A 27,558-nucleotide genomic window follows, 5' to 3' on the forward strand; every position below is an offset into this window, starting at 1 on the left:
CAAAGATACTAAGAGGACGAGATAAAACCTTAAGTCAATGAAAAACAGACTACATCATCATGTAAAAGACACACAACAAAAAGAAAACGAAGTTCTACAAAACACAACAAATGAAACTTAAGACGGAGCTTCACGAATCCCGACAAAAACCAGGAGTGATAGTGAAAAATAAATATTGACACTTGATTGTTGTCTCTTTTTATTTGTCCTGTTAACTTATGCTAAATGTGTTGTGCAAATGTCTGTTTCTTAATTTAATGGTCAGGTTTGTTGAATAACAGCTCGTTAGATTAACATTCATTTCCTCCTTTGTTTTTTTTATATAAGAGCCAGTTAGTAGTCGGTTCTTCCCAAATGTACTGGCACAATAAATTGATATATTTAATGTACATTTACAGTTCTTATCATAATGGTCAATCTTATATAAATACATATATATCTATATATAAATGTTGCATCTCCGTAAGGACATTTTGATCTTTGACGGGTATGCTTTTCTGTTTAGGCATCAAACATGATTATACGTTATTAATTGTTATAGGTGATTATTACCATTTAATCATTACGGAAAGTTAAAATTATTTAAGATATTTAGAAAAAATCAAGAGACTGTGGAGTTCAATTTTAATGATGATAAACCATCATGATAGACTTCAGTAGAACATATAATAATTGGATATTCAAAATGTAAGGATTTCTCATGAGAGTAGTTCCATGGTCATGATGTAAACCAGTGCGGTGTTCTGAAAAAATGTGTATATCTGTTATTCTTTAATTAAACATCTACGCCTTTCAAGGTCGGTTTCTTTGTTCTGGTACTCTCTGGCACGTAGTTAAACGTCTTTACTTGTCAAGGACGTTTACTTTGAACTTGTACCCTCTGACACGTAGTCACACGTCTAAACTTGTCAGTGAGGTTTTTGTTTTAACTGGTACTCTCTTGCACGTAGTTACACGTCTATACTTGTCAATGACGTTTTCTTTGAGCTTGTACCCTGTGGTGCAAAGTAGCTACCTGAAATATACAATTTTGGTTGCGTTTATAATTCAGACTTTGAAGAACATTGGTTAACTTATTAAAATATAAACCTGGTACTACCAAAGTCGTTTCACAAAAACATTGACCTCTTGTGTATATTTCCTCTTTCGTATCTGTTGATCGTTGTTGTTTAGTCTGTCATCGGCTTTACTCTTACTATTACTTTTTTAAATTATTTTTTATTTGCTTTCATTTTCTAGTGTCTTTATAAATGTATAAGTTCGACTTGAGCTTCTGATAGATTTACTCAGTGTTGAAGACCATGAATACACTTATGAGCTCAGCAAAAACTGTCTCGTGTATCATTCAAACATTACATTGGCACATCGTTCTTTTTGTATGTGCTTATTTCCAAAACCAACACATAGATGTATACACAATATTGAATGATTACGCACATAGTTTGCGTTGTTTAAAGAAACATTTTTAAAGGCTTTTAAATTTTAAGTGCAAATGTTCTCTCAACTAAAGACCTTACTATAGCTATTAAGTAGAAGACGAAAGATTATAGCGCGTTGTTTCATTGCTATAACTATTTGCCAGTTTATAATTTAAAAATATTGTATATACACCTACAACATTTCGTATTTCTCTAAACGCAACAAATCAATTAAGTTTATCCATGTTAAAACAGCATGCTGATAGAACGCACTGAATAATTATAAAACAGATTATACATAATTTGTCAATAATAAATTATATCTTTTCAAGCTTAACTTACAGCAGATAGAAATATTAGAAATAAACAGATGGGAATTGTATAAAATAATGAGCACTGAAAGACCTATACATTGCCTCCAGTAATAGATTGATTAACAACTTGTTAATTTTTTGTTTCTGTCGACATCACTTTGTTTTTCCTACTAACAAAGCTGTGTGGAATGTTAATATCGTCGTTGGTACATAGTCAAAGCTTATTAGTTAAGACACACATCTCGTTTATCTCTCGTTAGATTAACAAGATAAATTTCAGATGCGATTTTAGATCATTTTAGTATTTCAAATCCCTATATTTTCGTTAGTCATATTATAAGAAGACGCACATCTCGTTTGATTAACGAGATAAATTTAAGACGAGATTTCTGTATTTCAAATCCCGTTATTTTTATAAGCAGATCAAAAGAAAACCTCATTTGACACAATCCAATGCTAATTGGCTTTACGTTCGTTCATATGGACAATTTAAGACTTTGCAGCAAATTATTTAAACCGAGGAATTGTATATTTAATATACAATTCCTTGTTTAAACCGACTGACCTCTAATATAAGATGCCAAATGACAGCAGAATAAACCATTAAGACGTATATTTTGACAGATGGACGTATTCGGATAGTGACATTCGCCATAATCATTTATACTACACCAAACACATCAAAAGCAAATTGTCATAGATGGTGACCTAATATATCAAACATGCTATAGGAGCTGGAATCACAACGGCCACTGGCATCGACTTGCCCTCCAATATAGATCCTTTTATCCAACTTATCTTGTTAGGCGACAAATGTTTTTTAAATATCAAATTTCCTTACTACTCACTCCCCATAATTTGTAAGTAAGATTAACATTGTGTTTCCTGATATATGTTTTTTTTTTTCTCTATTTTCTTCTGTTGCAAATGATTGCTTGTGAATTTTTTTCTACCTTTATCAATTGCTATTGATTATTGTCTTGTGTCCGATTTTTTTAACGCTTTGAACTCTGAATTTTACTATTTACCTCGTTTTAGTCTGTGTCGGCGATGAATTGGTAGTTCCTCCGCATGTTCATATAAAACACAATTTTCTTTACTGGTTTGTATATTGTTATTATCAACGTCTACGTGGTGCCGAATATCATCACATAAAACAGGCGATGACGTCACTGATGGTGTTATTTGATTGTCTGTTAAATCATCTGTAAATATCACACTTATACCAGTTGTACCATTTTGAGATTCTTGCGATGCTGAAATAAAATGCACATCTTTATTAAAAATGTGTAAATGTCAGTCTTATCAAATCTTTTTCACTTGAAACAATATACATGTGCTTTTAAATCAACATCATACATGCATCAGGAACACTCCAAATCAAAAATGATTGTGTCAGGGTTGTTTAAATAAAGGCAACAGTAAGTAGTATACCGCTTTTCGAAATTGAAAAAACAAATCCGGGTTACAAACTAAAACTGAGGGAAACACATCAAATATAAAAGGAGAACTACGACACAACAGAAACCCAACACTAAAATGTAATACACACAGAAACGAACTATAATATAACAATGGTCATTTTCCTGACTTGGTACAGAACATTTTAAGAAAACAATTGGTGGGTTGAACCTGGTTTGGTGTCTAGCCAAACCACGCACTATTATGGCAATGTGAAATATAACACTTAAATGACACCATTTCATGACATGAATACAGTACAACATTACCGACAGAGAATTACGCAGATAATCAATACAATATAGTACAAAGAAACAACCGAAACACGGAAGTGAACAAACAACTAACGACAATGCGATACAAACAATAACAAACTATACGATAACAATTGCCATTTTCCTGACTTGGGACAGGACATTTTTAAGAAAAATATGGTGGATTTGATCTGGTTTTGTGGCTAACCAAACCTTCCGCTTTTAAGGCAATGTTAAATATAACATTAAAATGACAACATTACATGACGGGGCTACAATGAAAATAAATGGCAGAACGTATAGGACAGAGAAACACACACAAATAATAGCTATCAAAAGGTACCAGGTTTATTCTTTAATACACCAGACGCGCGTTTCGTCTACACAAGACTAACCAATGACGCTCAGATCAAACAAGTTCGAAAGCCAAAACAAATGCTAAATGCGCTATATTCCCTTAAATTTAAAACAGGACAACACAGACTATTTATATTTATAAAAGGTCAAATTTGCTTAGATCGTCTGAATTATTTTCTCATAATTGGTAAATTTATGAACGGAAAATTTTAGTCAAAATCAAGTCAGTTGCAAAAGAATATACACTGGGCTTATCATTACCCCAGGAACAAACATTCATAGTGATTTTCATAGTGATTCAAAGTTATGTATAACATATATATAAAACACTCATTAAACGCTTATTGTTATATTTCCATGTTGCCAGCAACATTTTTCACTATAAAGTGTTCATTTGTTGACACCAAGAGGATTTTCAGTCGATGTTTGTATGAAGTTGAAAAGATGAAAAACAAATCAATTGTACAGTCGTCTGCTTTATTATAAGTTATCGCACCTCAATTTCTAAAAGGGTGGTAAATAATAATGCAAGTGTCCGTTCGTCCGTTGGTTCGTTTGTCATTGCCTATTCTTATATAACTGCTTAACAGAAGTTTGTGAAAAATTCACAGAATCTTACTAGCATTATGCTCTTATTCATCTGCTATTTCATTTCTTAATTTTAATCTAAATGAGATCCGGGGTTAACATTGGGTGACATGGACTTCATATACAAATAAAGTAAACATTTGTATCTCTTCATAAGAAACCATGCTTAAGCTAGCAGCCACTACGCTAGCAGCCAGTTTTCGGATATGTATATGAACCCAAAAGTATATTGTCAGTTTTCAATATATAATAAAGCAGTTTGAGACCGTTGCACTTTTCAATGAATTTTAAAAAATCAAGTCATGCGCATTAATTTAAAGACAATAGTAATCGTTGTCACTATACCAAACAGCGTGCTACCCGCTTTTGAATTTTAATATTCAACAGTTTCGGATGTATATAAAATCGTAAATAGTTATAAAATATATATTGAAATGCTTGCAAAATTGCTTGTAACATGAAATTGACTTTGAAACCAAAAATTATGTTTGTGATATTGTGTCAAATAGCTTTCCATATTCTCGGCATCCTGTCAAATAGTTTCTGAAAAGTAATAATTGTTCTGCATTACAAGAATAGAAAATTGCGCTCGTGCTTTAATATTTTTTTAATAAGACAAATATGTTTTAACGAAACATTCTATAAGTTACTGAAGCAGTGGATATTGATTGGACAAAAGGTTTTTTTTCTTGTGTACACACAGTATAGTGGGCAAGGATATTATTTATTATCTATACAAACAAAAATCCGTGCTATACCCCGACTTGGAATTTTGGTCAACTAGGCCCTAGGCCCAAAGCTTTCGTTTCCATCTAGTGTGAGTATTGCCATAGGGAATGTTTTATTAACATTACCGAAAGGGTTGGGGTATGGTGTCCGACCCCAAATTCTGACTTAATTTTAAAAAAAAAAGAACTAAGCCGAACTACACCCTGCATTTTTTCTCAAGTAGACATTAGCTACTCAGCTGTACTTTGCACATAGTTTCGAAAAATGTATTGCCTCAGGGAATTTTATAATCATTACCGTAAGAGTGGGGTAGGGTGTCCGATGGTGTAATTTGATTGTCTGTTAAATCATCTGTAAATATCACACTTATACCAGTTGTACCATTTGTAGATTCTTGTGATGCTGAAATAATATGCACATTTTTACTATGTGTAAATGTCAATCTTATCAAATATTTTCGCTTGAAACAATATACATGTGCTTTTAAATCAACATCATACATGCATCAGGAACACTCCAAATCAAAATTGTTTGTGTCAAGGTTGTATAAATGCTAATTGCGCTATATTCCCTTAAAACAGGACACCAAACACTAACTAGATTCAATATCAACTTTGCTTAGATCGTCTGAACTTTTTCCCCAATATTTGTAAATTTATTAAAAATCATGTCAGTTGCAAAACAATATACACAGGGCTAACAATTACCCCAGGGACAAACAGCCACCAAAGAAGCGGTATCAACCTATTGCTTGTAAATAAACAAAATACTTTATGCATTTGGTGCTTCTGAAGCTATAAAGGGACACACTAAAAAAAAAACAGATACAAACTGTGTGATACTATTATAACTTCAGGATTCTTGTCATGCTTGTTGTATCTTTTCGTTAATTTTAATTTAACTATCTTTTAATATCATCATTTTATAAGTCTTGAGTTTATTAAAAAAAAAAATGCTCATATTATGCTGAATTTTTCTTTCAATTTATCAAACTTTTCATTTTAAAACAACGTCGAAATGTTTCATCATTGGCACAGCAATTTTGGTTAAAAAATCCAATAGCTTATAATCTTTTAAAATCGTTGGCATGATGAATGCTCAGTGGTATTCAGCATGTCTGCATTTATTAGTGACTCAAATTTATATATGGAACAGATATTGAAATACTGTCACTTATTATTTCCCTGTTGCCAACAGCATTTGCCACTTGGGTGTTCATTTGTTGACGTGAGGATAGTGTAAGTACATGTTTGCATGCATTTGATGAGATAAATAACATAAATCAATTTTACAATCATCTGTTTTATAACGTTGTCGTACCTAACTTTCTAAAGAGGTGGTATATAATAATGGAAGTGTCCGTCCGTCCGTTTGTTCGTTCGTCATTGCCCCTTTTGTTCTATTATTGCTTAACAGATTGGGCAATGAAAAATTCTCAGAATCTTACTAGCATTATGTTCTTTTCATCTTTTATTTCTTAATCTAAATGAGATTCGGGGTTAACATTGGGGTGACAGTGTACTTCATCTACAAATTATAGTACGCATTTGTTTCCCCTCTCCGAAAACCGTCTTTATAAATCTGTTTCAGATACTTAAATATAAAGGAGGGGCGAAAGATATCAAAGGGGCAGTCAAACTCATGGATCGAAAATAAACTGACAACGACAAACAAACTATTGTCTTTGTTATTGCTTTATTTAGAGGATACCCATTTGGTAGTCGCAACTCCTACTTAACCTCTTATTACTCATATAGTATTTATCGAAATCTTTGCACAATCTTAACCATATAGTGCTTTTGTACACCTGTTATTTTGTTTAATGGTTAGAATCGTTTTTGGTGCTTCCCTAACTTAAACATTGAGTTTGCCATTGCTTTATCAATAAATGTGAATCGGAAACTCCTCAGCAACCTGTTACAACAATCTATTTAAAGTGTCTTTTATTTTCAAATAATAATTTTTATTGACCTCTATAGTTCATCTTTGATCAAATTCATTTGCACAGTTTTCTTCAGCAAATCAGCTTGTGATCACTACAGTCCACATTTACATGCTCTTTTTCTCATTAACTCTTGATCCAGATTTTATGAAATTTTCTTAGAATCTACACCAGATTATGATATGCATTTTGCGCCTCATATTTGTGTTTTCTCAATTATTCAGAAGGTTTCCCTAAACAAGATCATAGACTTTGCAGGGAGCGGAGGTTATCATTGTGTTATAACCAAGAGAAACACTATCAAGAAGAACAACACAAACATTAAATAATAACAACACATCCATTGTACATTTGAAAATAAACTTTTCCAGAATACAACAAATGCAACAAAAATCCAACCGACATGGCCTCATTATAAAAAGATTGAAAAAACGGAGTTTTATTTGAAAAATATATCAGAGACGAATGCAGAACTATAGCAACTTAACATAAATTTTTAAAAAAGAGAGATAATATGATATCGACATTTTTACTAAAATATCAAAATATCAAAATGAATCTTATATTTTTGAATGAACTAAAATACGTTTTCATTGGCATGCCTAGAATGTGACATATTTTGGTAGTTGGTATTTTCTTATCAGGTACAAAGAAATCGCTAAAACTGGGTTATTTTTTTGATAAAAAAGTAAGATACATGTTTAATAGTGAGTGTTATAGAACATATGTTTACTTTATAAAAACTTTTCGTGACTTCAAAGAATCTCAACTACTTTGAATCCAACAGAAAGAAGGTAGTGTTTCTGTTCTAAAAGGTTAAACATATCGTAGTTATCCAAGAAAAACATCCACACTTCAACTGGTGGATTAAAACGATATTGTTTAGTTGACATGTGTGTCAGCAAGTATGTGAAAAAGATTTGCTTCTCTTAATTGATGTTTAGGTTTGTTTCTGCTCTAAGTTTTTACGCATCTCAAGCCCTGGTTAAGATTTCGTATATAAGCTATTAATTACTAATATTTCTGAAACAATATTTATATAATAAACACTGATCTTGCTAATGAGATATATCAGTAGGAATCAGTGTCTCGGTTATGAAAACTCCAATGAGTTTCACAGACGTATAAACATACAGCATGTAGGTGCATTTAATGAGATTTAATTATTTACTTAAATCTCAATTAGCAGAATTTTTTTTAAATTACTGTGGTAGATGAATTTATTAATTCATTGTGGATAAATGATTTTATGTTCAAAATTGTTTTAAAACCTCATTTTTAATATAAACTAAATAATATAAATATTAAATAAATTTAACTGATGATATAAAGATGAGAAAATATGAAACGATTGCCAATGGGGCAACTCTCCACCAAAACCCAAAAATCGAAGTTTACAACAATTTACTATAGGTCACCGTACGACCTACAACAATGAGCAAAGCCCATACCGCACAGTCAGCTAAAAAAAACCGCACCGACTGAATTACAAATGTAGAACAAACAATTCAAACTAGGAAACTAACGGCCTGATTTGTGTACAAAACAATGAACGAAAAAAAAATATGACATACAGCGATAAACTACAACCTCTGAATTACAGGCTTCTGACTCGGAACAGGCACGTACAGAATGTGGCGGGGTTAATCTAGTTTATTTGGCGCCAGACCCCCTCCCCCTTTTCCAACAACCTTGACAGGGATGAAACAGTACAAAATATAAACAAACTATCAAAAATCTGTTGTAAAGGGCTTAAGTCATCAGATTGATACATAGCAGACAAACATCTACTCTTCCTTACCAGCTGTCTAATTATTTTTTTTTTGTCGATTAACAATTATAATCATTACTATTTAAAGTCGTTAATAGAATTATGTAAATGCCTTTTTTAGATAGAATACCAGAAATCAATATTAGTTTTTTCGGATATTTAAAAATTTCTGTATTTGCAGAAAGTTTTAAACAAAATGCATCATAATATTTTTTTTCTCTTATGTAAATGTAAAGTTTCATAAATTTGAACGATGATGCAGGGCGAACTTGTTCTGCTGTATATTTGATTCACTCATAGAATCAAACAAAAGAAGAGTATGTCTATACATATTCTTAATTGTTTTCAACAGTTGAAACATTTTTAAATGGCAATGGCAAACTATAATTATGTGCCTAATGTTTATATTTAAAGTTTGAGGCGTTTTGATAGAAAACTCTCAGATAATTGGTGCTTATTAAAAACCACAAATAGCTGCATGGTCAAAATAATTATGACGTCTGGTAAGGCTATTTTTATGTTTTGCTGTGACGTCTTCATACGACGACTATGAAAGCGTCATAGCAAGAAATTGCTTTCATGATATCATATTCATAATTATTTGGACACATAAATAGCTTAAAATTTACAACCAAAATAAAATGATGAACAAAAATCATCATTTGGTACGTAGCGTCATATGTTTATAAAGTATCTTATAATTCAATCGTTTGATCTCACTTTCTATTAATCATATAACAAACATTGAAGAGTCAAATATATCTAAACAAAAATAAGAACAACAGGCCTATAACAAGATAAACATAACAAGTAATTTAATAGCGAGACACAACATGACGAATAGGAAATATTTTTACTGTTGCTATAAACCTTAAACAGACAAAGACATAATCCGCCCTTAACAATTCATGACCATCAACAACAATGCATTATACAGAATAAAGCTACATTCCTATAAAACTTGGAACACAATAACTTTGTTTAAATAGTTCGATCCAAGATATGATTGTATTGATAATCGATGACAAGCAGCCGGGAACCAGTTCGCAAATCGACAAGAAATACTTTCCAAGACGTGTTACAAGGTCTTAAAAGAAAATGACTATGCAACGATTTTTAAATATTAAGATACACTACAGTACATGTACAGTTAGTTTATTTTGTATTGTGTACTGCATATAGTAAGTAGTATGTAACACAAATTTGAAAAGTCGCACATGAAAATTTACTTGATATTCCCTATTCATACTTGACGTGGCTGCGTACTTATACATCCCTATCATAATACGGTGCCTCAAGGTAAGAGTGGTCGTACAGGCTTAATACACCATAATCATACTAGGCAAGATTGTAATTTGGAAGAAGTAACTTATATTCATAATTGAATAAAGAAGAGGAGTCTTTTCATTTTCTCAGTGAGATATTTTTGTATTCATTATAATTTATACTTTAACAATTATTTCGGTTAAAGCACAAACATTATTATACGAGTGTTGTTATGTGATGATTAATACACGATAACTTCATTTGTGAAGCTATATACTAGATACGTTCTAAATTATACATTGCTATTTCTACACTTAATGTAAAACAGCTACTTAAAATAGAATGGAGATTGTATTAATATCTTTTCAATTATAAAACTGCAATCAGAAACAACACAGTTCCTGCGCGCTTTGACAAGAAAATTAAAAGGAGAATGTTTATTTCATCAAAATGTTATCGTTTGTACATCGAAGCCGATTTGTTAGGCATCTGTTGAATGGGGAATAAACATCGAGTAACTAAGTGTTAAAATAAAAATCTTTAAACAAACGTTGTGAAGTCATTTTCAGAATTACATTATATTCCTCCGGCCAGTAAGAAATCTATAACACTAATGTAACTATGTTTTAAGAGAAAACTACCATCAAAATGATTGCCTTGATTCATGGATTACCAAGGTATAAAACCAGGTGTTTATCAAGTAACATAGTATATCCTCCTTAACTTTGTATAAACAAAAATAATAATTGTTTCCTAAATACATAGCCAAAATATATAATTTGTATCTTACTTTTTTCTAATTCATATGAAGAGTAAAAATAAACTATCTTGTTACATACTACTGTAGAATGTGTATAACATTTAAACATTTAGTTGTATTGGTTGAAAAAAGTTAATGGTGGAATTAAGAAGAAAAGAATATCTTCATGTTTTGGTAAAATGTTGAATGTATTGACGGACGTCTCTACAGTAACAAAGGTAAACAAAGGCAACAGTATAATACTGGGGTGGTTTTCTCGAAAGTATCGTAAGATTCGTCCTAAGTCATAGATAAGAACAATTTTAAGATGGACTTAAGATCGACCTAGGACACTCTTAAGTTGTGTCTCGAAGCTATCTCAGACACATCTTATGTTAGGACGTCCTAAACATAGCCTATGTGTGAAATTCTAAATAGTTGAAGTAATTGTTTGATAAAACATTTATTAAAGACAAAACCAATTGATAAAATTGTTTACGAAATTTTGAAATAATATGTATTTAATCAAATGCATGATTTCAAATGTAATTATAAAAAAATATATCAAAAAGGATTGTGATTTAAAGTGGAAAACAAATTGTTTTGAAGTGAGAATATTGAATTCGAAGTGTCATCGTATCGTAAAACACGAAGTTCAAAGTTTAAAATCATGCAACATTTCTTTATACGAGTTAATAACCGATGGTGCATTTCATTTTATGTTCATCTTCACGTGGAAAAAAGAGAAAAAAGCATGCACAAAGCTAGGATGTAGATATGATGATCTTAAGACACCTAATTAGGTGTCCTAAAGTTAGGACGAAAAATGTGATAAATCCTAAGTTATGAGAGCTTCGAGAACACGACTTAGGATAAAGACTTGTCATAAGATGGTCTTAGGACACGTCCTAATCCTAAGATAGCTTCGAGAACACCACCCCTGGTCAATAGTCATAAATCGCTACTGAAACAAATCCGGGTCACAAACCAAAACCGAGGAACAACAAAAGAACAATAAAAACACTGAGCTGCTACAAAAAAAAACGCTAACGCACACAGAAACGGACTAGTTAATTTTCAAAGAAAACGGTTTCCATTTTAGTCTTTAATTGATATAATGTTGTTGAGTTAGTACCCCTTTTTAATCAAGTACACTTTAACGATGAAAGTTGTTTGTATTCTTATAATTACCGTATGCAAAAGAAAAGTTTTTGATATCAACTTGATTTCTTTTTCGAAATTTGCTTATTTCAAACACAGTCTACTGACCGTGCGATTCCCCCTCTTGGTATAAAAATACGACAAACGCCCTATGAGTAGTGATAACGATAATTCTAACAGGTGTACTATGCATACTGTTAAAAGATGATTTTAAGTAATGCTGAAACAATTAAGTTCATATTCCATTTATCGTGAACAAAAACTTTAGATCTTTCAAAAGCTCATTTTATTCCAGTTGTTTAAAGATTATGATTTTAAGTTATATTGAGAAAATGAAATTCGTATTCCAGTTATCATGAACAAAAACTTGCGCTCTTTAAAAAGCTCTTTTAACTTCAGTTTTAACAGAACTTGCTTAATTTTCAAGACTTGCTAATATACTTTTTACAGAATATGAATCATCGGGTTTTCTCGACATTCAAACGATGGTAACAAGAAAATCAATGGAATATTGTAAAATATAGTACCCAGAATATAGCATGTCTCAATATCTTCCTTCTTTCATGTCTTCTAATTCGAACAAAACATGGTTGCTGCACATATTTTTATCCCAAACACATGGCATACCAGCACGTGTGATTTCACTTTATCTTTAATTTGCAATAGCATCAATTATTGTGTATGCGTTATACAAATTATAATATAATGCGAAATGGTTGTATAAAATAATCTCAGGTATAATGTACAAAACAGAATGATGGGTTGATGAATTAAATAAGGAAAATAACTTTGGTTATAATAAGAACGAGGACATGCATTTTAACAGTCATTATTTAGGGAATCATCTTATTCTATAGTTGAGATGCCTCATTTCATTATATCACACAATAGACTTCGTCAATGGTTGATATCAGTATAGCACAAAGCCAAAAAGGATTATATTTTTGAGGGATGGCATATCTATCACATTCTCTGTGGTGTTTTGTTGCTATTTTATTGTAGGGTTAATTGCTGCTTCATTATGTATCATATGTTTCATATGAATATTCTGTTTGTCTTTTTACAGGAATGTGAAACGTTTTAGATCTTTACAGTAAAATAAATCACTCAGTAGAAACTAACAGCTGTCTGAACTCTCATCTAATTCCTCTGTCATCTTTCATAAATTCACTGATGATATAAGTACTTCAGCTACATGTTCAGTTCATGGAGACTGGCTATGTACTTCGGTAATGGTGTTAATCAAAACTAGAGTTAATGTCTACAATCGCATTATGTCAAATGCTAACTGAAACAGTTCTCATATATATGTAATTGGTTTCCATCACTATTAATATTATCGTTTGATTTCCAATTTGTATTGTTTCACATATTGTTATTCGGAGCTTTTTCATATAGCCATATACAGATACCTGCTGCATTTGTTTGCACCTGTCTTAAGCCAGGAACCTGATGATCAGTGGTTGTCGTTTGTTGATGTGGTTCACAAATGTTATATACAGATACCTGCTGCATTTGTTTGCACCTGTCCCAAGTCAGGAACCTGATGATCAGTGGTTGTCGTTTGTTGATGTGGTTCATAAATGTTTCTTTTTTTTTTTATACATATTATAGATTAGACCGCTGGTAATCCCGTTAGAATGTTTTGGAGCCCTTAATAGCTTGCTGTTCGAAGTGAGCCAAGGCTCCGTGTTTGACCAATAATATGGTTTACTTTTACAAAAGTTGTGACTTGGATGGAGAGTTGTCTCAAAGGCACTCATACCACATCTTCTTATATATATAAATAGGAATTGTTCATTTTGATGGTCGAATAATAACCAGTTGTTGTTTAAATTCTTGTCATGTATTAAAATAAGGAGATGTTGCATATGACAACAATTATTATACTTCACGTTAAAATGCCATATTTTGATTGGCTAATACGAGGGTGTTAATTTACTCTATCACATGGCTGCGCGGATGACATTTTTTTTAATGTTACCCTCTCGTCCAGACCAATCAAAAATCGACAATTTAAATTACAATAAATTAAATGTACATCAAGTGATTGAATAAAATGTTTGTTTTACGTTTTTGCCCAGATTGTATTATTTACATTCAGTATAATAAATAAAATAACACATAGCTTCCCCGCAGTTGACAATGTTTTCTAGGGGTACCAATCTGCTCTATCCCCCTCTCAGCTATGTGTTATTTATATATTGTCATATGCAACATCTCTTTTAATATATAACAAGAATTTAAACAACAACTCCTGGGATACCAATCTACTCTATCACCCTAGCTCTCAGCTGTGTGTTATTTATATAATGTCAGCAACTATAGGTCATTGTAAGGCAATCAACAAATCAAACGAGAAGACAAACAGCTTGATTTATGACAAAATAATTGACAAAAAAACAAATATGACAGTTAACAACCAACAACAACCACAGATACACAAAGAATGCCTTTTGGTAGATATAGTCTCATTGGCATTGATATGTCTTTATTTTTTATAAATATCGCATGTGATGACTTATTCTTCGGTAAATAGTTGTAAGGGTTTTATGCAACTAATATAACAACGATAAGTATACTATTTTCGGCCAGTGCTTTGAATAGCGGTAAATGAATTAAATTTCACATCTTACAGTGAAAAAAATATATATCAAAAGTACTTAAATATTTTTGTAGACGAATCCTCCAAATTTATAGAAATTATCATCTATAAATTTGATATCTGATGTTTTTGTAGTTTTTGCATTACATTTTGATCTTCAAACTGACAGTGAGTACTAAGTTTATTTTTTACATTGGAAAAATTATTAAAAGATCGTTATGCTTGCAGACGTAACTTTAAAATTTATCGAAATTATCTTTTTGATATCGGATGTTTTTAGGTGTTTATGCATTAAAATTTGACAGCGAGAATTATTTTGCTTCATTTCATATCTTCATAATTCATATATTTACATATCAGTTTTGAAGTTTTCATTTTAAAAATGAGTCAAAAGTTTTAATCGTTGAAATCTTATCAAGCAGAACACCTACAAACACATCATAAATGTCTAAATCTTTATGATAATTTATCTAAGTGGAGAGGATTGAGACTTATTTTAAAATTCTGTGGTTTTACGACATACGAATGAAAAGACCTATTATATCTAAGGGTGGTATCCGTTGAGATATTATCCCTAGAAATCTAAGGGGAAATACACATACAATGGAAAAGATTGTGTAAAAATAATGTGACGCAATATAAGATCTAATCGGTCGGTTAAAATAACCAAAAATAAAATCTGTAATGGAGAAAAAAAAAACACAATTTTAATACAACATTGTACAATGACAAGAACTTGCAAGGTTCAAATGTAGCGCATATTTCACGTAATGACCCAAATTAAAAAGTCACATTTGTTTACAAGTGTTCCGAAACTAAAATATTCTAGATTTGTGAAACAGTGCAAAGACTAAATCACGGATTAGTGGGAGTTGAAAATATAAAATCACTTATTGGTGAACAAATGCTTGACTTAATCAAGGATTATTGCACGAAAAACATTATAAGGTTAAATCAATGATTGATGAAAAAGAGTATGGTTCGGTAAGGCTCAATTTTGGTTACTAAATTTCCTTTTTTCCTTTTTTTTTTTTTTGTAAATTATCAGCAAAACGTACAGAGGAGAACACAAATTGGTCACATTGATCCCTGTATATGATTATGCTTCGTTCGAAACTTCACTACTTTGTAGCACAATGATATATCAAACAGTTTGCTTTTCTATTGTGACTTTTTTAGATACTTACTGTTATTATCGCTACCTAAAGCACTGTCCCCACTGGTTTTTCTTTCGAAATCTTTCCCGCAACTGTTTCCGGTTGCTGGTTTAGTTTCGTCTTCTTCCGCAATAGATTGGTTTGATATTGTTTCCTTAAGCATGTGTTCTGCACCAACTAAAATCTTTTTCGTTTTCTTTGGAAGTTTCATCTTTGCTTGAGCATGAGAGTAATATAATGTGAAATTATTGACTATTATCGGTACCGGAAGTGTTAACATCAGCAGTCCGCAAACAGCACATATAGTACCAACTAAGTATCCGAATCCAGTCCGTGGCGCCATGTCACCATATCCAAGTGTTGTCATAGTAACAACAGCCCACCAGAATCCCATTGGAATGTTTTGAAAATCATTCACAGAATTTTCATCAATCTGTTCGGCAAAGAATATCACAACGGCAAATATCAGAATGCCGATAATAAGAACTAGAAAAAGTAGAAGTAATTCTTTAGCACTGGCGCGAATTGTATGACCTATAATTTTAAGTCCACTAAAATGTCTAGTCAATCTAAGAATTCGAAAAATTCTTATTAAGCGCAATGCACTTACACAAAGAAAGACCACAGTACCTTCCATACTTAAAATTTCCAAGACTCTTGCAGCATAAAATGGAATAATGGATACAATATCCAACCAGTTCAAAGGTTCTTTTGCAAATGCTTTAAAAGTAGGACATGCTAAAAGTCGAGCAAATATTTCTAAAGTAAAAAATGCATTACAACCATATTCTATAATATCTATAAATAGTAACGGACGGGTGAGCCTCTGTGTTTCGGAAACCTTTAGTCCGGATAGTGATATATTAGGGTTGACCTTGTACCGGAACTGTATATGAGTCTCCAAACAAAATACTGCTATTGATGTGATGATAAAAGCTATGGAAATAATGGCATAAATCTGAAAATAGAAACAGAAAAATACATTTTAGATAGTTTGTAATTCAAAATATGTACTTTAAGTTGATTCTTTTGTTGGAAATTTATTATGGAAACGAAGAGAATGTCAATGGTTACAGATGCACGCTTTACACTCTGTAAATAAAATTAGATATGACTTCGTGGTATTATCATGCTGTGAGGTATACGTATATATACATGTATATATATATTTGCAGTTCATGGTCGTGTTATAGAGCACACCCTCTATAACAACATTGCAGCAGCATATTGCAACAATTAGACATTTGATTCTGAGAGTGAAAAGGAAAGAAGATTGATACAGATACAGACAATACAGGGCATATATACTGCAGCTTTCTTACATTTATAAAACCCGATGTTGTGTCTGAATGTCGTTATGTAATATGTATAATGATGTCACTTTAAGCAAGAATATGAAGGGAAAAAAAGAACCTCATGAATATGTAAGAATATTTGTCACTGGGCGTTAATTACCAGCATAAAACATTCGAATTTCATTTTTTAACAGAAACAAAAAAAAGCACACTAGAACATTGTGATACTAATATTGTGATAGTGCTACTGCAGGGGCGTATAAGCAATAAAGAGCAAAAAAAACTATTAATTCTACATTAAAAAAAGATATTGACTAAACGGATTAGATAAACAATTATACAAAGAATGAATAGCAGTTCTATTGCACAATTGTAGATCAAATCCCATATTCACGGAATTACTGTTCAGAGGCATTCTAGTACAGTACAATAACAGCCATAACTTATTTATGCGATTGCCAAAAAATATAAGAAGTTTTTAGAAAATTATCGAAAGCACTCATCGGTGTTCTTCAAATTTATCAAACTACAAGTTTTTGCATTGAATAATCTGTATTTACTTTTGAATTTGATTATTTGTGCCAAATTATCTACCACTAGAGATATAAATCTTCAATGGAAATGAAACACATTAAATGTTGCATTATACAGCTAGTTTACTGTTCTCACTTAATAAATCATAACTTCAGCCGTACATTGATGTTAACATACATCAAAAGTCAATCTGTACTTTTATCCTACATTTGTTTGTTTTAGTGAAATTTAATAGGAATGACTCTATTTCTGCATTTACGAGATTCAAGTGCACACCTGTATGTTTCTATTCAACTCTTCTTATTCTCTATTCTTTATGTGAGTCGGGAGCGTGAAAAAATAAGCAAAATTCCTCTTAAATACAATAAACAAATTGAAAATAGCTATACGATAGGTCAAACGATGTTCTTTAAATCAAACGGCTTTGTACAATTGTTACATTTGGAAACAATCAAACAACAGATTGTTCAATGACGCATTCTACTTGTAATTATAAATTATAATGGAAGAGGAGATGCCACCTTTCAAGGTGTTCCAAAATATCAACATAATGAAACATTAAGTATACTTGATCATTGTACAAGAAAAGTTATCTGTAATAACAAAAATATTGAACTCCATAAAAACAAAAACAAAAACGGTCGACTATATCAACCTTAAATCTAGAAAACATCTGTCAAATTCCTGATTTGGTACATGTACATGTTATTTTCCAAATAAAATGATGGGTTAAACCTCACGGGTTTTCTATCTTGACTGATCCATGTGTATACAATCCCCTCTTTGACTTGAAAAGTTTAAATATTTTAAAAGCGAAAAGCGCTGATAACCAAACCCAAAGATGTTAACCGATACAAAAAGATAAAATTTAGAATATAAATAATAATTAATCAACGATTGATGTCGAATTATCATTAGATTTGTAAATGCTGTGCAAAAAGAGAAAAATAAAAATCGGTAAAATATTAATTTTCATCAGTTTTTTTCATGACAATTTTATTCTAAGGACAGAGCTGGCTTGAAAACACAAATGTTTTTATTTAGGTGGTTAATTATGTGGTTATGTTTTACATCCGGGTATTGTAGAATCAATTGTTGCAGCTAAAGCCTACCAGAAAAATAAATTGTTACTGATGCTATGTCATTTTGTAGTCCAAAAAGATAAAGATAGCAGACCCGCATTTAAAATGTCGATTATCAAGAAATTTAAATAGAAAAAAATGTTGAAGTAAAAACATCCTTTTTATTGAAACCAAGCTTGGTAGAATCATCCAAACGTTGGTAAAGGTTGATAATTTTTTCAAGCAATACGTGTTGGTTATAAAAACCAACACAAAATTCTCAGTTTGATTTGTCATATGAAATCTAATGTCATTTAAGCGAAGAAAACGCTTATTCGATGCAGCTTCTTTAATTGATTTTTACAACAATTTGATGGTTGCAACAAAGTAACAACACTTGGTCAGCACCTCATAAGGAACATTCATGCCATGTTTGGTTTCATTCCATTCAGTGGTTCTCTAAAAGAAGTCATTTGTATGCATTTCCCATAGGGTCCTATGTTAAACTAAGTCCCCCGCTGGCGGCCATCTTGGATGATGGATCGGCCACAAAGTAACAACACTTGGTCAGCACCTCATAAGGAACATTCATGCCATGTTTGGTTTCATTCCATTCAGTGGTTCTCTAGAAGAAGTTCAAAATGTAAAAAGTTAACGACGACGACAGACGACGGACGACGGACGCCAAGTGATGAGAAAAGCTCACTTGGCCTTTCGGGCCAGGTGAGCTAAAAAAGGTCGTTAAATGGATTTGTAATTTAACATATTTTTTACAAATATAATTGATATTTCTCTTTAATTTCAACAAAACAAAATTGTTTTTACTCAGTGAACCTTTTTATATGGAGTATCATTAACAATGACTTTTAGCACAACATCTCCATGTATTACATAGCATTATTTAAAACAGACCGAGAGAAGCATTTCATATGTCTGTTTGTTGGTGTAAAGGTTCTTCATTTCAAATTTACTTTTTCAAATATTTATGATACAGACACGCAGATGTATACATATATACATGAAGTAATTAAGATCTGCATGCATGCAAAACTATATACTTCGTTTTCCAGAAACACTCAACACTCAACTTTAAGATATTTTAAACACGAGATGAAAAACAAATACGGACATGGAAGTAAACTTCAGGCATGACATACAGAGTTCGTAAACAAGAGGAAACAGTGTGCAAACGAGACATTATACCTTGATAACAGTAATTACTGATTTACATATAAAACATTAAGTGTTATTGACTAAGACATATACATGGTATTGTAAGTAATTATGTACATCTTCATTGCTGCTTTAAATCATAGAAATAGTATAACAGCCTGCTTTTAATTAACCAATTAACCTTGTTTTTTTCATCACAACTTCTAAAGCAAATATTGCATACCCAATCTTTATAAACTTTCTATCGTCTGCATGGTATTTCTTCGAACTATAAAGATGTCGTCTGCAACCTGCTCTACGAATGCAAAGTTAATCGAAACCAAAAGAAAAGGTGAGATAAACGTCAGTCAGACAGCAACTTAACAACTCAAAACATCAAAAAGACATCTAAGTTACTGTACAACATACACATTTAAAGCAATTTAGAATACAATTTTACTTTCTTTTCCTTCATTGATCTGCCCACTGATACCATGGAAGGATTATACTTCACTTTACTTCTCGTAGTTGATACAAATATATATTACACGAGGGGGAAAGATACCAGTGGGACAGTCAAACTCATATATTGAAAATAAACTGACAACGCCATAGGTTAAATCTACGTCGTTTGACGCTCGTTTCAATAGAAGTCTTTAAGATTTAGTGCAAAAAGTAAAATCACAAAAATACTGAACTCCGAAGAAAATTCAATCGGAAAGTCCCTTATCACATGGCAAAATCAAATTTAAAAACACATCAAACGAATGGACAACAACTGTCATATTCCTGACACATTTGATAAAAAAAAATCATCATGCATGACTGCAAAAATACATAAATACGAAGTATACAGGTAAGATAAATATTGGCCATTTCCCTATTTTTACAAATTTAACAAAACTGTATGTGCATGGTAATAGACCGATAAGTATATATGCATAAAAATATAATTTATATTTGTAGTAAATATATAATAATAAGATAGATATACTATAAAGAACTGTGATACAACTTCTAAAACTGTAAATTCTTCTTGACAACATTTACACACATTTCAGGAATATTAACGTTTATCGTAGAGTTGTAGATATTCCTATATGCACCAAGTGCGCCCCTTTAAAAAAAGAGCTTGTTCCTGTATACATATGGTATACATATATTGTCATGTATCCTCTTTTATGACAAAACTCGGTAAATATCTGTCTAAACATTGATTGATAACGTACATGTAACTAAGTATGTATTGCTTTACTTTATTTTTGCGACGTAGTCGGTATAATTTCGGTTTGTGCCCTTTGAACTTAAGGACGCTTAACTATGGCAACACAATACGCATGCTCGAAAATCCTTTCTGTGAATGGACAAAATGCTGTCATGGTGGGTGATTTGGTTGTGTTTGAAAAAACGTCTCGTTAATTATATGGTGATGGAAAGCAAATGAAAAACTATAAATATTTGAACTAGATCTTACAAAGATTTATATTTTTATTAAAATAATTGTTTCTCCAATAGCTCTTTGCATCCGTGACAGCTGTTTATTCGGGACAATTATATAATTTTTAATGTAAACTTTGTTATACGAACGTAGATGACTTTTAGAACGCACCTACGCATGTGAAATTTCCGCGGGGTTTTGGTGAATGTAAACACAAAGATACGAGGACCGAGAATACTGAACACAAACAGAGAAAACGTTATTTAAATGGTATCTTTGTGCTTCTGAAGGTTATTGAAATGATAGTTTTAAACATATACTCAAATTTAAATACGTCGGATATCTTTTTTAAAGATAGTTCTTGTTTTGAATGGTTCTACACATCATGTAGATATCAATATGTACTTATATTTTTGGCATTGCCGCTGATAAGATTATGGTTTTCTCAGACTGCTAGCATAATCCTTACACTAAATCCGTTGGATGTGTACTATATTTTATCTTAGTCTTAAAGAACAAGATTTGTTTATATATAGTTATTATTTCCTTTGAACTAGTTTTTTTTTTAAAGATAAGTCAATTTTATATCGTAGATGTAGATTATGAATAATGATATTTAAGATATTCGGTTAACGATATTCTCCCATTTTATGTGATGCTAGAAGGATTCACGATAATATATTTTTCCGAAATATCTGAATTCCTGACAGACGTAATAAATATCCAAATAGAAGATTCAAATCATATAAATTTGATTGAAATCATTCTTACATACACATTTAGTATGGAGTCAGAATATAAAAAGGAAAATTAAGGCAAATTCCACATTCTTTCAAAGACTGTATAAACCAAACTCCACTATTTTTTTTTTAAATTAGCTGTTCAATGTGTGGTTGTTTTAACAATTTGATACGTATCTTTTTCAAAATGAGGTTCTCGTCTTATTTGTAGGATTAGTAGAGAACAAAATGAACTTTTCTATCAGAAGTTTTGGGATTCAAGTTTATGTTCGTCAGAGGGGATAATCTTTTTTTGGCTGAAAATCCAAATGACTTTACCTATAAAATTGTCCAGAATTTCATTTTCTATAATGAAGTTGAGATAAATGTTTCGGTAATGGTTGAAATAAAAATGGCATAAGCCTTACTATGCTTAAATATATGTACGACATTATTCACATTATATTCTCCTCAGCATAATATATATCCCTGATGTTTCCGATTAAAATTTATGAAAAGATTGTGAAACAGAAACAAGCCCTATAATGTTAGTTCTAGCGTATAAACAAGCATTTTTTTCCTTCATTTTTTTACATATTTTTCAATAGCATCTGCGTTATGAGTCACAAGATGTATGCTCTAATATATACTAACATTTAACCATATTTTCATTCTACTTTTATGATTTTCCTAATGTTTGTTGCTTTTTGTAGACTAAAATGTGCTTTATTTTCCCTAATAATACCATACCATAATATCGGCTATTGATTCTGCAAAAGCAATACGTTACACAGAATAAAATTTTCTGTACGCGATTGCAAAATCCATTTCATTCCAATGGCAATCGGAACGGCAGACAACAATCTGTTGTGTACGATGGCAAAAACAATTGTTTTGAATGGCAATCGGTAACACAGAACCTATCGTACCTGCCTTAGTTGTTGGTAGCAGGTAATAGGGTATGTATATAATGCGCTCAAAAAGAAAAACAAATGTCACAACGCTGTTTTTAAATTAAATTAAATTACAGAAATGAATCAATTAACTGCTGCAATTAAATTTAAACAATAAAAGAAATTTATTTACACAAATAAATTATGTTGCTACTGGAATTATAACTAAATAACGCAAACATTTTTTATTTTTTTTTATAATAAATTTATATAAAGGGAAATTAAAAATTAGAAAGCAGACATGATTAAAATCAAGAGTTCTCCAATATCAAGTACAGACATGCATAAGATATTAAGAGCACACAAGACCATTCAAAAGTTATATTAATGTTAAGTGCAAAAAGGTCAATTCCGAGGTGCAAATTAAAGATTTTGATTGAATGATGATTGCTCAAAACAGCTTCCATTGACAGCCTTCTGTCTGAGACATTTATACATCATTTTGTCTGCTTGTTTTTTTGTTGTTTTCAAAGACATAGAGAACTGTTATTAATGTGTATAAATTCTTACACTATATCTATCTTTCATTATCGAGGATTTGTGTGCTAATACGTCATTTCAAATGGTTTCAGAAGTGTGATTATTTTTTTTTCTATCCTTCAAATTGTAAGCAATTGCAACATAGACATAAATCACGTACTGACATTATTATGTAACTTTCATATTTTAGACATTTGACGTGATAATTGAACTAGTATGAATAAAAGGTGGGTTTGATGGTATACTTGCTGTATTTCTTTGATTTTCTGGATAAATTTTCTCTGTTGTTTAGTTTTTTTGTTGTCACACATCTCATTTTAGAACCCCGTTTTTCTCTTTTTCCCTTTTCTCGAATTCTTGGGACAATGTTTTCCTTTTTTTTTTGTTCTTGTCTACATAATATATTATTATCGATTCTTTAAATCTTGTTCAGGCTGTCGTCTCGACAATGTTAAATACAGAGATCTATTTTTTACGACAACAAAATGAATGATTGAGATCAACATAAGGTCTTAGAAAATTTCAACTAGTAATCCCCTATACAATATGTTTAGCTGTAAATATCCCGGTATATAAACCTTTATTTATTTAAGTTTTCTCTATTAGAGTTTAAGCTTTTATCGGTTGTCTTTTCTGTTGTATAATGATGTAAACAGGATTCTCTAAGAAAATGATATATAGGTCAATCAGACAAAACTTTCAAGTAGAACAATCAAAAACACTGAACATCTATATGACATTTATACATGCTCAGCTAGTGATATCATATATAGACAGGTCTTTGTTCTGGTAACGGTACGTTTACCTAAGTTGTGTTAAGAAAAGGAACTATTAGTAAATAACGATAAGACAGCAACAAAAAGATTCATTAAAAGAAAACAAAACAAAAAAAAAAAGAGATCGTGTACTTCAGCATTTTCTATTTTTGTAGATATTTTTCTTGAAACAATACCATAAAACCTAGATGAACAATAGCAAACTCAGTAAACTTATTTATATATTTTCAGTAAAATAGAAGAAAATAGAGACCTCACAATCCATCACCATATCACGTTTTAAACAAATCATAAAAAGTGTTGCATTTTAAAACGATATGAATTGAGACAATCCAAATTCATTTTTTTAAAGCCAAAACAGAGATAGTGGATAAAGGTTTTTCCGGATCTTGGAGGGTAACGTGTTTCTCAATAATCAATTTACTATGAATAATATTGACTGTACCAGTCTTACTACACAAGATACGCATTTCGAGAAATAATATCTTTTAGTGATGCTCAGGGCCACAATAGTTGAAAACTCAAAACCTAATAAAAACCGTTGAAGAGCAGCTATGACAAAAAAGTATTGTCGTTTCGTCTTTTTCTATTGGTAAAATAAAACTCTTCGTCTATATTTGACTTCCGGTTCTAATTACCACTTGGGTATCCTCTAGACTTTTTTAAATATACATCGTGTACATTATTGTCTGCTGTTATAGACAATAGATATCCATCAATCAAAAAGTACATGTACAACTAATATAACTAATACTTTAACTTAACAGATTATTAGTTATAAAGTTAAAGAACTTAGTATCTGCATTTGATAAATAATGAAATTGAAACATTTTAAATGAATTTCTGTGTGTATGCCAACGTATATTTGTTCCGCCTAACAGATGCGGGAGACTTTGTTATAAATAATGTCATACTATCTGTTCCTGTTGGAACCACCATTATATACCTTTTTTCCGTAAGATATTTGTTTCAATGGATATATTATTACAGAATATTTCTTCCACTTGGAACTTATATTATGAAGCAACTTCTATTTCTTGACATACAGACATCAAGCTTTGTCGTCCCAGACACTCAAATGACTAGTCAATAGCGAGGAAAATGTCTTAGAATATTCCTTATTTGGAAAAGTTTCGTTCATCTTTTTAAATCCTTTCTAAAATATTAAGTGACTGCCATTACAAGACGTAAGAAAATTTTGTTTAGGAAATTTAAATCAACTTATAAATTGAATAACTGAAAATATATATGACGGAAAAAAATCAGGTCATTTTAAAATTGATCAGATAATATTAAAGAAACAAAAAGAAATCTTGGGGAAATATATGAGACAGTAATTATAATCCATCAATGCAACCATTTTGAGAATAAAATATTCTTAACCAAACATAAAACTTTTATATAATTATTCATGCGTTAGAACGTGCATTTAAAAAAAAAGCATTATACCTTTGAAGCTCTGTCCGCTCTTGGATTGTCCAGAAAATTCCAAAGCCGTGGTCTCAATTTATCCCAGCAAGATTTTTCCTTTTCAATGAAATCATCAGAAATTCCAAATCGTGCCCTCATTTCCATTTCTTCTTCATCATCGCTATCATTTTCATTGTCACTATTAGAAAATTCCCTCAAAGTTTCCTGTGCATCTCTGTGTGACCTATATGAATTCCAACAACATGGTTCTATTTGAGTTTCGTCAAGGCCCCAGTAAGCTAGTTCCTCTTCAAAGGCCGGCCCGCAGACATCCATTGGCACATGTAGTTTGCCTGTTCGGTAATAGTTTAAAATCATTTGAAACATACCGGGATGTCGATCAAAAAAGTATTCTCCTGTGCTTGGGTCATAGTCAGGATTGAGACTTCTGTTTTCTGATAACCATGACAGTCTTGTATCCGGAATAGCTTTTAACGTTGTTTTGTAAGTTTCAAACTTCCGACCTCCTACGTTTATACATATTCTATTTTCATTTCTCCTGCCAACAGACGAAAGTTTTGGTACAATTGAAGTTTTCGGCGCAAAAATTGATTTTCTAAAATGTGTATCCATCCCAAACAACTCAAAGAATGGCAAATTATATCCTTTACATGATTATTAATATAGTTCTGATAAGTTGTTTAGACATACTTCTATAGCGTGTAACTTTCACTGTTCGAAACCGATGTTAAGTGTGCTCTTAAAGAATAAGAAAATGTTTTAATTAAAATTGGCACATAACAAAACAACAAAAACAAAAGAATCCCAAAACACTTGAACATTGGACATAATTATAAACATTGATTCCATGCCAAAAACAATAAGATGTTTATGGTTTGTCGTTACTGCTTGTGTCTTGGTTAATCTGTAGATGATGTAAAATTTTGTTAATTGCTTAGCTCTCAGCCAATCGTAATGCTCGTTACTTCTGTGGTAAATCTTTGGAACAGACAAAATTCACCTGCCTGGAATATGAACAGGTGGAATGGATTTATGCTAGCAAATTGATATCGGAATAAATGTTTGGATAAACATATCTGTCAAAATTATCTAAAAAGATGGACATATTATATGTGTGAATGGGTTTGTTAAAACTCTTCAATACAAACTGACGTACAATTAACAATTAAGTGACTGTGATCGTTATATTTTGTTTAAACAGAAGTCATCTGATTTAAAATCAAAGAAAGAATCAATTGTCAACCGGACATTGTGTAACGAGTAAACTATGTCAAATCTGGAGTCAACAAACGGATTTTACATATTAGATACACCGAGTTTTTAATCTATCAGCTGTGAGATACTTCTAAGGTTGAGATCTCACAAAATATTTGTAAACCCGTTTTTTGCGACTGTCCCAATTTAAAAAAAAAAAAATCTGGCCTTTGTTAGTCATGTTTTTTCTTTTTTTTTTTTTTTTATTTTTGGTTTATTTATATGCTTCGGAGTTTAGTGTGACGTCCATTCTCGCTGAACTATAGAATATTTTTTAAGGGACCTGAAGCCCGCTTCTTACGGAGTGTTCTCGCAGTGTTGAAGACCCATTGATGGCCATCGGCTGCGTTCTGCTGTTTGGTTGGGTTGATGTCTTTGACACATGTTCTGTTCCAATTCTCAATTCTATAATTTGAAAAATTTACCGTACTGAAAAAAGGTATTTGCCACGCAATGACCAGTTACTGTATATTGATAAACTAAATGTACTACACAAAATCCAAAATTCATATTTATATCTGAGACCAATGTATATCTTATTGACATTCATGTTTGTATTTAATGACCAATTTCAAGCTGGTTTTTTATATTGATATTTATTTTCAGACATGTTGACCTATAGAGGAAGTCGAATATATTGCCAAGCAAGAAACATTTTATTGTATACTGCTGTTTAATAAGTTAATTTTCAAACTAGGAATAC

The 27,558-nt window shown here is 31.4% G+C and overlaps 1 protein-coding gene across 2 annotated transcripts; it reads right to left on the reverse strand.

Moving 5' to 3' along the window:
- Positions 1-612: 612 nt before the first annotated feature.
- LOC143083036 (potassium voltage-gated channel protein Shaw-like) lies at positions 613-26,497 on the reverse strand. 2 transcript variants are annotated; one of them, XM_076259162.1, is made up of 5 exons: positions 25,620-26,496; positions 15,793-16,720; positions 5,419-5,523; positions 2,761-2,988; positions 613-1,015 (listed from the first exon to the last, which is right to left on the reverse strand). In XM_076259162.1, the coding sequence occupies exons 1-5, from the start codon at positions 26,211-26,213 to the stop codon at positions 951-953; spliced, it is 1,920 nt and encodes a 639-aa protein (XP_076115277.1). In that variant the 5' UTR covers positions 26,214-26,496; the 3' UTR covers positions 613-950. The 2 variants fall into 2 exon arrangements, with proteins under 2 accessions (XP_076115277.1, XP_076115278.1); XM_076259163.1 differs by lacking the exon at positions 5,419-5,523 and having other exon boundaries at positions 25,620-26,497.
- Between the last annotated feature and the right edge of the window lie 1,061 nt (positions 26,498-27,558).

Source organism: Mytilus galloprovincialis, chromosome 7 (assembly GCF_965363235.1).
Source record: "Mytilus galloprovincialis chromosome 7, xbMytGall1.hap1.1, whole genome shotgun sequence".
NCBI classification, from domain to species: domain Eukaryota; kingdom Metazoa; phylum Mollusca; class Bivalvia; order Mytilida; family Mytilidae; genus Mytilus; species Mytilus galloprovincialis.